Below are 13,343 nucleotides of genomic sequence, written 5' to 3' on the forward strand. Positions count from 1 at the left end.
CCCAAACCATTCTATGATTCTGTAACTTAAATAACTTACAGATGTCAGATAAGTCTCAGATGTTTGGGAAGCCAGCGCGTAACATATGTTGACCTTTGTTAAGGAAAGAAAAGGCTGGGATTGTTTAAAAGCACCCCAGAAGATATTTTTTAAGAGACATAATTTAGGCTGACGACTTCTGCTTATCATAGTAAAAGAGAAAAATGCAAATCTGAGTTTTCTTTTTTTAATGGTTCATCTTCTCCATAATTTTTGTAATGTGCTCTTGTTTTGTTTTGCTTATAAGGTGAAACTGTATCACTAAAAATCTTAAGCTATGTTACTTGTAATCAGGTCCTTAAGAAGTTAGCAAATATTTTTGTAGCAATGGAGGCTGATACCTTTTGCACTTCAGGATTAATGTTGATATTTTAATTGATTTTACAGTAATAGATGTATTTTACTATTTAGACAGTTGTATATTATTATTTAAGTAATTATGTTCATGGAATGATTTTAAGTCAATTTTCATGTGATGACTTAGACCACTTCCTGATGAACCCAAACACATTAAATGTAAATTAAAAGGACCAAACACTCTGCAGATGGGTGAGGAACTACAAAGTGAAATCGGTGAGTATTTGCATATTCCTCAGTTTCATGTAAGATCCATTTCTTTGCAGTTTGTTAGCCTCTTATGTATATAGATGTCATCAAGAGTGAATTATCTTCAACTATTTTTGTATTAAAAACAGGTTTACATTCTCGTTCATGGAAGGATGATGAGACTTCTCTAATTGCCATTTTATAATTTTTATCATTCTGGAGTTCATAATTTTTTGTTTAGTTCATGTATTACGAAATCCTACAGAACATAACAGCATTCAGACTATTTTGAAGGCACAAAATTCAAAGTGAAACATTTTAAGGTTAACTTTAACTTGAAAGTATGTCAGGGATAAGTCTTCTCATCTTCAGTTTCTCTATGCAGTTCTGCATAGCATAGTAAGAAATATAAAATTTTTACAATGTTCTGGGACATGAAAAGCTTGTGTGTGAACAGAGAGAAGCTCATAATGGACAAACTAACAGGTTGAAACAGCTTTTCATTTTAAGATTTTTTTTTTTCTTTTTATAGCAAAATATAGCTAAAAAAAATGTGGGAAGCACAAATATGTGATATGACTGTATTATATATATCCTTTTGATACCCACAAGATAGGGGAAATCTTACCAACATATATAAATACCTGAAAAGAGGTATGATGTAAAGACAATGGAGCCTCTTCCTGGTGGTGTTCTCTGACAGGAAAAGAGGCAGCGAGCACAACCTGAAACACAGGAGATTTCCTCCAAACATAAGTAAATACTTTTTCACTGGGAGGGTGACTGAGCATTGTTGCACTCAGAGATTGCAGAGCCTCCATCCTCGGAGATACTCAGAAGTTGTCTGGACATGATCCGGGGCAACCAGCTCTAGTTGGACCTGCTTGAGCAGGGAAGTTGGGCAGATGACCTCCAGAGGTCCCTTCAAGCTCAGCCACTCTGTAATTCAGTGATACTCATGTAAATTTTCTCTGAATTGTATGTTGTGTACGTTATATTCCACATGTATAATGTTTTATTAAAAGAGCTGCTCGGCTAATCATCTTAATAATCATTTTAATCATAATTTTTTTTAACAGAGGTAATGCTTACAGATCAGTATGGAAATCAGGTTCAGTCAGCAACATCTGCATGTGTGAATTCCCTAGGCGTTTCTGCACCTGGACTTGATAAATCAAATTTGAAAATAATTTGGCAGGTATTTATAAGATGTCATGTAGTTTATTTCTGTGTGATCTTTGTGTGGTAATTGTCGCAATTCTGTCACACATAATTAAACCGAAACTGTGGAAAAGTGGTCAAATTGAACACTAGTTGGTAGGCTGTGAGAAGACAGAGAATTAAAGCATTAAAATCATATAATCCTGTTCTATGGAATACAGCAGCGTCTGTTGAAAAACTTATCACTGCTACAACTATAGAGTATGGGGGGCAATTCACTTTGCGTTTGAGTTTCTAGTGCAGTGTTCTACGTCTTTTCTTCTAACTTATTTTTAGTCTTCTGTGTCTATGGTGGTACAGTTGATTTCATGATCTTTTGAAGAACCTTCTAGAACAGACTAGTGGTACTATCTGTCACAGTTTAATTTAAAATGCATACTATACCTTTTAAAATATGTTGATATAGCTAAGTTGTGCGTAACTCTTGTACATTGAAAAACGGGTTCCTGAGAAGTGCTTGAGTTTGACATTTCTTAGAGATTTAAATCTAACAAAAGCAATAGAACTTGTAGTTTAATTTTTAGTCTACCGTCTCACAGTAAAACTAGCAAGCATAAATATTAAAATACTATATTGAAAAAATGAACAAATTATACTTCCCTTTAACTGTTCTTGATAAAATCTTCTTATTTCTTGATAGGAAAATACTCTAACAATGAAAATACAAGGTATTCGGTTTAAACCTTGTTTACTTGGAAGCAAAGAATTGTGCTTCGCTTGGCGTGAATTTTCTGACTTTCTCAGACTAAACTTAACTGCAGGATCCCCTGCTAAGGTGCAGTTTGTGGGATGGCCAGAGTTAGAAAAGGTAAGTTGAACAATTTTGGTTTGGGAAAAAAACAAAACAACAAGGTCACTACCTAGCAGGTCTTTTATTTCCAGAGCTTTCTAGAGCACAAAATGCAAAGTGGAAAACCGTGATATCTTAGTATTGATACTTCTAAAAATTGTCAGAATATGATAGCTCTAGAGACAGTTTTTTCTTCAATACAGGACTACGTAACACAAGCAAAATTATGTATTTTGCAATCTAATTATATAGATGTGTTTTAAATGGACTGTAGGTGTGAAACATTTTTCATACAATAGCTGACTACATTATATCATATATTCTATTCATATAATAGCTAACAACATTGATTTTGAAATGTAAACTTATTTTGCAGTAATCTAACTCTCACGTACTTACAGCACTGTATTCCTTAATATCTCTTATTGTTTATTCTGTCCCACTTGCCCTTGTACAGATTATGTAGTTTTCTTTGGTGCAGCAATTTTACTGTGGGTTGGATCCTAGCACCCATGTCCCCTTGTCCTTATACTGTCCTTAATGGTATTAATAGTTGACAGCCCAACTCCCCTTTCTCTGTTAGTGGGGTTTTTTGATGTTTAGGATGTAGGAAGTCACTCCCAAATTTACTTAAGTTTTTTTTACTTAAGTTTAAGTATTTAAAGTCAGAAAGTGCAAAGGAAGTACAGTACTTCTTGGTACAGAGCTTTTTGTTGCCATCCCATTTATTTGCTCAGCTTTTGTTTTGGTTTTCAATGTTTACTTTGGATATTCAAATGATAGTGCTGGAGTTGCAGCTGAATGCAAAATAGGAGAGTGGAAGCAGGTAAAAGAAAACTGGATCTCTTAAGTAGAGAATAGGAATAAAGATTGGCATGTTGGGAAAATGGAGAAAGAACTTACTGAAGAAGAAAAGTGAAACAAAAGGTTCAGGGAGTAACGTAACTACTTTTGCTCTCTAGAAAGCTGTGAAGGTATGTCAGAAGATAAAAGTTTTGGGTCATTTGCTCTTTCTACAACAAGGAAACTGCTAAGTCTTTTTTGAAGCATGTCTTTCCTTTTAGTCGCATGCAGTTCAATTCAACTAGTGCATTTTATAATGACAAGAGAATGTAAATGGGAAAACTCTAAAAATACATTCCTGGAGTTTTACAGTTCTGTTATGGTCTGACTGTTGTAAAAGACAAATAGTATGGAAAACGTGCACCCTATTGCTCCCGGGATTCCTGACCTGCCATGAATGTGTGATGTACCTAGAACAGAATAGTATAATGTATTTGTATTTCCTTCAGCCTGTTGCAGTGATTAATGGTAGAGAATTGCAGAAGCCCCTTATTGTTCAGCTGTGTGATCAGTGGGGAAATCCAACTCCTGAACCTAATGTCAAAATCAGCCTTATAAAGGGCAACAACATAAAGGTAAGCATAGAGCTTATTATCTGAGGTTTGTTTAACACATTTTTGTTTTCATGTCTACATTATCTTCATTTTCAAGAAATTTTTTTGAAAAGTGATTAGAATATTGTAAAGGCACAAAAGAATAATTAATCCCATATAATAGTAGTGTCAATGAGTAATGTAAACAGTTCCCAGGACAGCTCCCTTTCATTATAACAATCACAAATATAACTAAAGTATGATGTCCAAGTGTAATTAGTATACATTCTACTGAACCTTTTTCAAAATTCTGCATGCACACAACCCCATCCTATCTCCCATTTTGTCCGAGGTAATATACTGATTAACAATCATGATGATGTGGCCCAAACTGGCCAACAAATCTTTTTTGTCTGGTGGTTCTTTGATTGTGGTTCCTGAATGTATGACTTGTGGTCTGTATATAAAGCTAGTCAGCAGGTTTGATCCCTACTTGATTGTCCCATGAAAAGCGTTGGCAGTATGAACCAAATTAAAACAGTGAGGGTGCAAATCTAACCCAAATTTAAGTGGTTATTGACCTTTCCATGAGTGAGATGTGAGTGTCAGATGGTCTGCACATTGGTCTGTACAAAGAAAGGAATTCAACAGAATACTTCATTCATTAAAATTCTTGTTCTTGTTCTTGAAAAAAAATAGTCAAACTGTAAAATGTTCCTAACTGTTCATGCAGAGATTCTTATATTGCGTGGTACATTATCAAGAATATATTCATCCACCTCTGGACATGCCATTTTTTCATGTAGGTTTGGTCTTGTTCCCTTTTTGTTCCTACTTGCCATGCGTTTGTGTCTCTCTGTTCCCTTGCAACACACAGCAGCTAAGAACTTTCTTTTGCTCACGCCTCAAGCACTGCCATAATCTCCCAATCAATTTCCCCAGTTTTAACTGTGCTACTATTACTTATTTTTATTGCCTTTTTGTTTGTTTGCCCCAACTACTGCCTTTATGATGGCAACTGCAGCTTCTTGGGGCTTTTTGTTAGGTTGTTCTTGAGCAAACATCCAACCTTGACAGTAATACTGAGTGGTAGTTCTGCCCGATCAAAGACATGTGGTGGCATGCTGTGTCTTTTCAACTGTTATGCCTTCCTCCAGGGAAGACCAGCAGCATGTCTTAGAACTTAGTGCCGGTATAATTTCTAAGAGTTACTTTCATACTTTAGGACAACCAACTGCGTATTTGCTGAGCAGACATCAGATCAAAATTCATGCTGATCTTGAGAGCTCTTTAGAGAACTGTCTTGCCTTACCAATTCGAATAGGTTGCATGCACAGTCTCCCAAAGGAAATGAAAATCTTCTGGGAACTGAAATTCTCAGATAATCTGTCTGTGTATGCTTCACATCCCCTTCTCTAAGTCTCCTAAGCCTTCTGTGGTTGCAGCATGCATTTCATATACTCCATTCTCTAGCTTACAGGTCCAAAACTAGATGAACATGGCTGAGGAGAAACCCTCTGAACCTTTATGTTCAGTAAAACAGCTCAGTAGTGGAAATGCACAAAGCACAGGTTTCTGTAAAAATTTAAACTTTCCATTGTGTAATGTACAGTAATTTCAATTATAGACTTACTGTATTGAGTTGAATATACTCTTCAAAAGAGTGTGTGAACTTTCTGGCAACCTTCTTAGTGTATCTTTACAATGCTGCCTTCCATTTGAACCATTAAGCACATAGTTTTTGCCATTGCTGTTTTCTAGTGAGATAGTAAATTTATGCTCCCATAGCTGATCCATTATGAATCAACTTTCAAATTTTTATTTTCTTTCCTAAAATAGTTTCATTCTTGTAACTTACTGACATGAGGTTTGGAAAAGAAAATAATTTGGAAGAAAATTGCCTACTTCAAATATTCCAAAACCACTGTTTTTGCGTAAGTGGTCACTAGACACTTACTGTGTGCTGAAATAGCAAAGGGAAAGCAATTTAATGCCAGACACTGTTCAGAAAATGGCAGACATTTGCACCACATTTTTGAGTTATATCATCAATGAAAAAGTTGATGCCCCTCATTAGAGAGGAATTTTTTACAGAAGAACTCAGAATATGTCCATGGCTTCCTTTGCTGTCTTCCAAACTTAAAAGCTACATATTAATGAACAAAAATATCCTAGTTCAAAAATGGACAGGGAGAATTCTGAAACCTCTTAATATCGTACTCATAACAGTGTATCTTCCCCTAATTGCAATAATACAAAGAAGATATTGCTCAAATGAAAGCGGTATGCAGGGAAATGAGGTATACATTTTGTTCTAAGACTTGATACTACTTCTGTGTCATTGAAAGAATAAAAATTTTTTTTGACAGATTGTTTCTTCAAACCAGCACCATAAAACAGATGAAACTGGTAGGGCTAACCTGGGAGTTATTTGTATTCATGCACCTAGGTAAGTAGTGAAAACTACATGGAAAAAAAATCGAATGCTGGAATGTTGCTTGCTAGATGTTTTTAAGGTGTGCATTTCACGAAGTACCTACCTGCATTAGTTTAGAGCTAAGGTCAAACATTTATTATTTATATGCTGGTGGAAGGCCAGATAGTGAGATGTAAGAAATTAAGTATTTAACTAAATAAATTAAATAGCTGCTTCTTTTGGTCATGTGAGAAGCTGCTGTTCTAATTTTCCAAATCCTGTTTTTTCTGGTCATAGTGCAATACAGCTTATAATTGTCAGCCTGTATCTAGTGTAGATGGTGTCATAAACTGCTTAAAATATGTGAAATGTGCAGACTTTGGGTGACCAGATCCAGTCGCTGTACTTTCAAAGTAGGAACACATTTTAGGAGTGTTGAAACCCCACTTCTCTGGATCCTAGCCATTGTTTTAAAGGATTAGGTAAAGTGTCCGAAAGAGTTTTTAATATATTTATTTTTTCTTATTTGCAATAAAACTGATGAAGTCTCATTGCCTGCAAATGTCTGTCCTGTGGCTCCTGCTTCATGTCAGTTACCCTGGCTCCCCTTTCATGTCCCATCTCACTTTAAGAATTCATTATTTCTATATCCTCTTCATGTTCATGGTTTTGCCATCCACTCCCTGTATCCCTGAGCTTTTCTTAGGTTGGCTTTAGGTAGCTTAGAAGCTAGCAATAAGTGCTTGTTCTTAAACTTCTGAAGCATTTCATGGCAGTTGGTATTTTTGCATTCATATCTGCAGGATTCGACCCATAATGCTAGTTCTATTTGGAAGAAAGTTTATTTGAAATGCTATTGATGGTGCTTAGTGTATTCATAATACCCCATCTTCATAGGAGGATGGTGAATATTAGCAGTCAATGTACTACTGGAGAAACAGGTGTGCTCAGTGGTAACATCATACTATTTATAGCATAGCATCATAAAATGGTTTGAACTGGAAGGGACCTTAAGATCATCTAGTTCCAACCCCCTGCCATGGGCAGGGACACTTTCCCCTAGACCAGGTTGCTCAAAGCCCCGTCCAACCTGGCCTTGAACACTGCCAGGGATGGGGCAGCCACAGCTTCTCTGGGCAACCTGTGCCAGTGTCTCATGACCCTCAGAGTGAAGAATTCTTTTCCTAATATTTAATCTAAATCTACCCTCTGTCAGTTTAAAGCCATTACCCCTTGTTCTGTCACTCCATGCCCTTGTCAAAAGCCCCTCTCCAGTTTTCTTGTCAGCCCCTTCAGGCACTGGAAGCTGCTTTAAGGTCTCCCTGGAGCCTTCTTTTCTCTGGGCTGAACAAGCCCAACTCTCTCAGCCTGTGTTCGCAGGAGAGGTGCTCCAGCCCTCGTAGCATCTTTGTGGCCTCCTCTGGGCTCGCTCAAGCAGATAGACCTTATATAGACCTAGTAACTACCTGGTGATGTAGCCCTAATAACCCATGTTTATTTTTAATCAGAGTATTGAAGTAATAATTCAGTTTGGGACAGAGTGATAAAAGTTCCCTCTTCTGATGGCTGGCAGATTCATTGCTTTTAATCAAAAGCATAACCAAAACTGGGGAGTACAGCCGCTCTGCAGTGAAACGCTATGTTCACAGTTCTGTTTAAAATCTTAAATTTCAAGTTTTTAATACAGTAAAGAAAATGAGTTGTTCTGTAGTGAAATCACTTAATACTTGCAATACACTTTGCCAGATGTGAGTTGTAAGTGCAGATTCACTGTTTGGAAATTGACAAAGCAGAATGCTCCTCAGGCAGCATTTTAATTAGCTGTGCTTGCTTTCCACTTTACTGTCTTCTGCAACTTAAAGCTGTAGTTACTAGATCAAGCTAATGAAATATTAAAGCAGAATTAAATTTAATAAGCTAATATCTTAAACTTAGGATTTTACTTGTCTAACTTTACATTAACACTTCCATTTTTTTCTTCCCTTTACTACTAATAACTTTTAGATATTTATTTATCATGCTTTCATGTACATGGTTCAGACTTGAAGTCTGTTAAAAATTGTCCTTTCAGAAGAGGTATTTTATAACAGTTTTTATGATTTCTGTATATTTCAGAGGAGAGCACACTTTACAGCTTAAAGCCATATACAACAAGACCACATTAGATTGTCCTATAATCACATTAAATGTGCTGCCTGATCCTGAGAAGCCTGTCTGCTTGAATGTTAAATATGACAAAAATGCTTCTTTTCAAGCAGGTGGTACCTTCCCTGGTAAGTATAAGGATACTTTGGTAGAAAGCAATCATGCAAGAGCTTCGTAAACCTTTGAAAACCTATTTCGATGATTCTCCTCATGTATTTTCTTACTTTTTTTTTCAGTCTGTTTTGTCTCAGTTCTTTGTAACAGCTGTGTCTGAGATGCCTCTGTAACACTCGGAGAAAAAGATATATACATCATATTTGGAAAGCATTTCAAATTACCTCTTACTTATTTGTTCCAAGTCAGTGGCTTTATTTGTCTATTAATGGTAAAGCTACAGAATATATTCTCTGTCCTTAGTGTAATCCAAATTGCTGATTCTGATTTTTTGGTCTTCCAAAATGATGATCTGAGCTAGTTCATTCATGTTTTTCCTTGCCTCGTTTTCTGTGGAATAATGACAGGAGAGGTAGCTATGAAATTACAAGTGAACTGTGAGCCAAGAGGAACCAAAAAGTGATCAGAAGTAAGCTGGGAACAGTACAAAATACCATTCTCTCTTGCTGTATGTTCTCACAAAAGGATGATCTTCACTTTCTAACTAAGGCTGCTGAGTCATTAAAGAAAAAAATGTGTCATGTTTTCTATCCCAGTAGTATTCACAATAAAGAAAGCAGATAAAGAGCAACAAGTTATGACCGTGAGGAGATGTCTTTTGTGAAAAGCAGAAGAGAATTTGAAATCTCTGCCTTTTTCATATAAGGAAACTTTGGCATGAATAAGAGACTTGTGCTAACTAATTGTGTTAATTCAGGAAATAAATAGTCTTTACAATATGGTTCTTGAATTTGCCAATGAATGCCAATGAAGCACACAATTTTCTTCTAGGAAATTTTCCTGTTTAATTTGCAATAACGCGGTTTGCACTCTGAAACCATGATACAATGACATTCTTCAGAAAACTGAAGTCCTGTCTAAATAAGTGAAGTATAAAGCATGTAGATTCTGTCACTTAAAAGATAATACTTCCTTAAGGTAGGCAAAAAAACCCAAACTTCAGTAACAATTTAGTGAAATTTAAAATAACTAAAAGAACTTCTAGACCTATTTGATGACCTGAATGCTAACAAATTTCCTATACTGGATGGTATTCACTTAAGAATTATAAATTAATTTACACATGGAATTGCTAAGTTACTAATTGAAATGCTAGTGCTATTTAATTTGGCCTTTATTTGTAAGGAATAAGTTAAGGTGGCAAACTGATGCAGTTTCCAGAAAGTTTCAGGGGGCTTAGGGAAACTTTCGATCAGTGTATGCGTTTTCAGTACTGGGCAGTTACTGGAAGGAATATAAAGAATATAATTAAGTCAGTACGTAGATAAATGTAGAAATTGGAGCAGGTTGGGAACTACATGGCTTTTGTACAGGAAATTGGTGCCTTGCAAATGTCTTTGAAGGAGTTGACAACTGTGTGAATGTGAGTGATCCTGCTGATGCGGAGTACTTGGTTTCTTAGAGAGCTTTTGGCAAGTTCCTAGAATCATCGAATGATTTGGGTTGAAAGAGACGTTAAAGATCATCCAGTTCCAATCCCCTGCTGTGGGCAGGGACACCTTCCACTAGACTAGGTTGACATTGCCCATTGTCCTATCACTACAGGCCCTTGTAAAAAGTCCCTCTACAGCTTTCTCATAGGCCCCCTTTAAGTGCTGGAAGCTGCTCTAAGATCTCCCCAGAGCCTTGTCTTCTCTAGGCTGAACAATCCCAATCTTCTCAGCCTGTCTTCACAGGTGAGGTGCTCCAGCCCTATCATCATTCTCATAGCCCTTCTCTAGACTTGTTCTAACAGGTCAATGTCTGTCTTGTGTTGGGGGCCCCTGAGCTGGGCACAGTATTGCAGGTGGGGGAGGGGGTCTCGTGTGAGTGGAGTAGGAGTAAGAATTGCCTCCCTCGACCTGCTGGCCACACTTCTTTTGATAAGTGAACTTGGTTCCAAAGGCTCTTTTAGTAACCTGTTACAGGCCACCTCCTTCCTATACTTCAGTCTTTCCCTTGCTTAGGTGGACTTAAAACAAAAAAAAATTGTTTATCTAAGGAGTGTTTTCAGTTGTGTTGCTGTTTCACAGTTTGACTGCAGTGCAGGCACCTGAATTTTTCTCACCTGTTCTCTGTACTCCTTTGTAAATATTTCTGGAGTCCCAGATGATAAACATGCCTCAAAGATGACAAGATCAGAAAATCTCCTTTACCCAAAACTTTTTGATGTATCCCAAGCGTGTATGAAATAACTACAACATCTGTTCAAAATTCAGAACAAAAACTCCTTGTACTACTTGGAGTTGAGAATCCAAGTATCTCCCACAAACACAAGGTCTGTGGTTTGGGGGCTTGTTTCTTGACCAACAGAAGTTTATATTCAAAGATAAAAATTGTGCTGTCTTAACTTGATGAGCCAACGTTTTTATGGGAAAAGGCTTTTGTTCTTCAAAGTACTCCATACAATGTTATCAGCTTGACTAAACTCGCAAGTTATTTTAGTTTTGCCTAGATGAGGCATACTAGAGAACCGTAGAATCACACAGTGGTTTGAGTTGGAAGGGACCTGTAAAGATCATCTAGCTCCAACCTCCCAGTGAAATAGATCTTTATAAAATATAGTGTATACTGTGTTTTGAGAGGAGTAGAATTAAACAGCTTCTTCAGGAGATAACATAATATATATGACACTGAATTTTTATATAAAATTAGATATTAAATTACTTATAAACATCCTCATATTTAATTAACATCCTTATTATTGGATTTACTGGTGAACTCAGGTACACCTGAGGACAGGCAGTGTAATCTTGGCGGAAGTCATGCCTGAATTTTTCCATTCACAGCAAAGCACAGTCCTTCCTTAAAATGCAAAATTCAGTTCTGCATGAGCAGTGCGGCTTCAGTTACATGCATGAAATCCACCTGTAACCATTGTGTCAAAGTGCTTAGTTCACATATTCAGCTAGAAGGGGAGCATTATTCTAGTTTGGATTCCATTTCCTTCAGACCACTAAACTTCTTATGGAGTATATAGGAAAAGCTATATTTTTCAGATTGGTGTATAAAACGGTAAGTTTTTTGACAGCAGAACCAGTCAACAGCAAATGGAGAAGTGAAATGTGCCTCTGTATCCTACTTCTATTAGATTTAAATACGTGATAGTAGTCTGTAAAAAGTAGCCAAACTTAGCTTCAGACTCATGGCCTGAGTCCCTCTTTTTATTACAATGTGGGTAATGGATGGGGAAAATAGTAGTCGTGTTGTTACAGCTACTGCAGCTTGCTAGCCAGTTAGTTCAATGACTAAAGCACTTGTGAAGGAAGAGGGAGATACAGATTTCCTGTCTGAAGGAAGCAGTCAACTACTTAACTAGCTAATGATTGTTCTTTCCTGAAAGCAAGAAGCCTGGCTTGCTATTTTGGTGAGAATGATAATCCGGGAAAAGTAGACTTGAAATCTGAGGGTTTTTTAAAGCACTCATTGGATAAAGTAAGTGGTTTCTTTTCTAAGGGTAGGTAGTTACCTGGTCTAATTACAGGGCTAGAGAGAGAAGGTTTTCCATATCTGTTTTTTAATTTTTTGTTGCTTGTGTTCTGTTTGGAATGCGAGTTTTGTGTGTTTTTCCTTCAGGTATGAGGGAGACAACAGAAATCCATGGACTTTGATCTTTTTAATTCTGATCAAAAATAATTTTGAAAATGTTGGGTTTCATTCTACAGATTTTATGGTTAGTGTTCTTTCTGAAGATGACAACATTATTAAAAATATTAATCCAGCACGAATTTCTATGAAAATGTGGGAGGCACAGAGCATTGGAACTAGGATGCCAATTGATGTAAGTGATTAAATGCATTTTCAAAATGGCTATGAAAATGCCAGCATAGGACAAACTAATAATAGAAACTTCCCTTTGTTTAATTTACATCAGTATATTGTTCTAGATTTTAAATAACAAGTATTACATATAGGTCATATTTGTTTATGTGTCCAGATACAAGTTGTCAGACTGGTCAAATGTCAAAGCTATAGTAAGGACAAAAATGCACTCTGCAGAAGCTAATTAGTAACAGGGAGACTATTAAAAGTTGACACCATGAATCTTGCAAAGAAGAGTCCAAGAATTAAGAATATGAAACTAACACGTAAATTATAGGTGATCTGATTTAATTACTGTATGCTATCAGTACTGCAAATCATTAAGACTTAAAGTACTTTAACTTTCAGTATATGGCATTAAATATTTTTTCATCTTTTCAGGTTACAGTATTTAGCTGTAGTAAAGTGAAGGATGACAAGGAAGATGGCTTCTTCTACTTCAGGTATAGCAGCATTCATTTTATAATTTTTTATGCAACTTACTGTACAAAATTCATAGTTTGAAATAGAAACGAGCTTTAAGTTTTGATAATAAATCATTACAGAATTAGTATGATACAGTCCTACAAAATGTTAACAGATACTAGCAAGATGCATTGAACATGAGGATTGAGTTCTTCCCTAAATACATTTGACATTTGTTTAATCTCAGAGAAGAGTCTAATATATTAGAATACATAATGAGAAATGCACGCAATGGAGAGACTACATAATCTACTTGTCACTTGTCTAGTAGCATTCCTTTTCCATGTTACATTCAACTGCTGTAGAATTGCAGGTTAGACAAAGTGGACTTAATCCTGATTTAATATCTTCTGTAGCTGGGTGTTAATGC

General features: G+C 36.3%; 1 protein-coding gene across 1 annotated transcript in view; it reads left to right on the forward strand.

Moving 5' to 3' along the window:
* Nucleotides 1-523: 523 nt before the first annotated feature.
* SMCHD1 (structural maintenance of chromosomes flexible hinge domain containing 1) overlaps nt 524-13,343 on the forward strand; it is a gene marked incomplete at its 5' end in the record, with an annotated part of 29,645 nt that continues 16,825 nt past the window's right edge. Inside the window, 8 exons of the mRNA XM_010016488.1 lie at nt 524-612; nt 1,665-1,783; nt 2,447-2,614; nt 3,889-4,014; nt 6,342-6,421; nt 8,504-8,661; nt 12,352-12,467; nt 12,890-12,951. Of these exons, the coding sequence (XP_010014790.1) occupies nt 524-612; nt 1,665-1,783; nt 2,447-2,614; nt 3,889-4,014; nt 6,342-6,421; nt 8,504-8,661; nt 12,352-12,467; nt 12,890-12,951 (918 nt within the window). The remainder of the gene's footprint in view (nt 613-1,664; nt 1,784-2,446; nt 2,615-3,888; nt 4,015-6,341; nt 6,422-8,503; nt 8,662-12,351; nt 12,468-12,889; nt 12,952-13,343) is intronic.

This window comes from Nestor notabilis, unplaced genomic scaffold (assembly GCF_000696875.1).
Source record: "Nestor notabilis isolate BGI_N333 unplaced genomic scaffold, ASM69687v1 scaffold18356, whole genome shotgun sequence".
NCBI lineage: Eukaryota > Metazoa > Chordata > Aves > Psittaciformes > Psittacidae > Nestor > Nestor notabilis.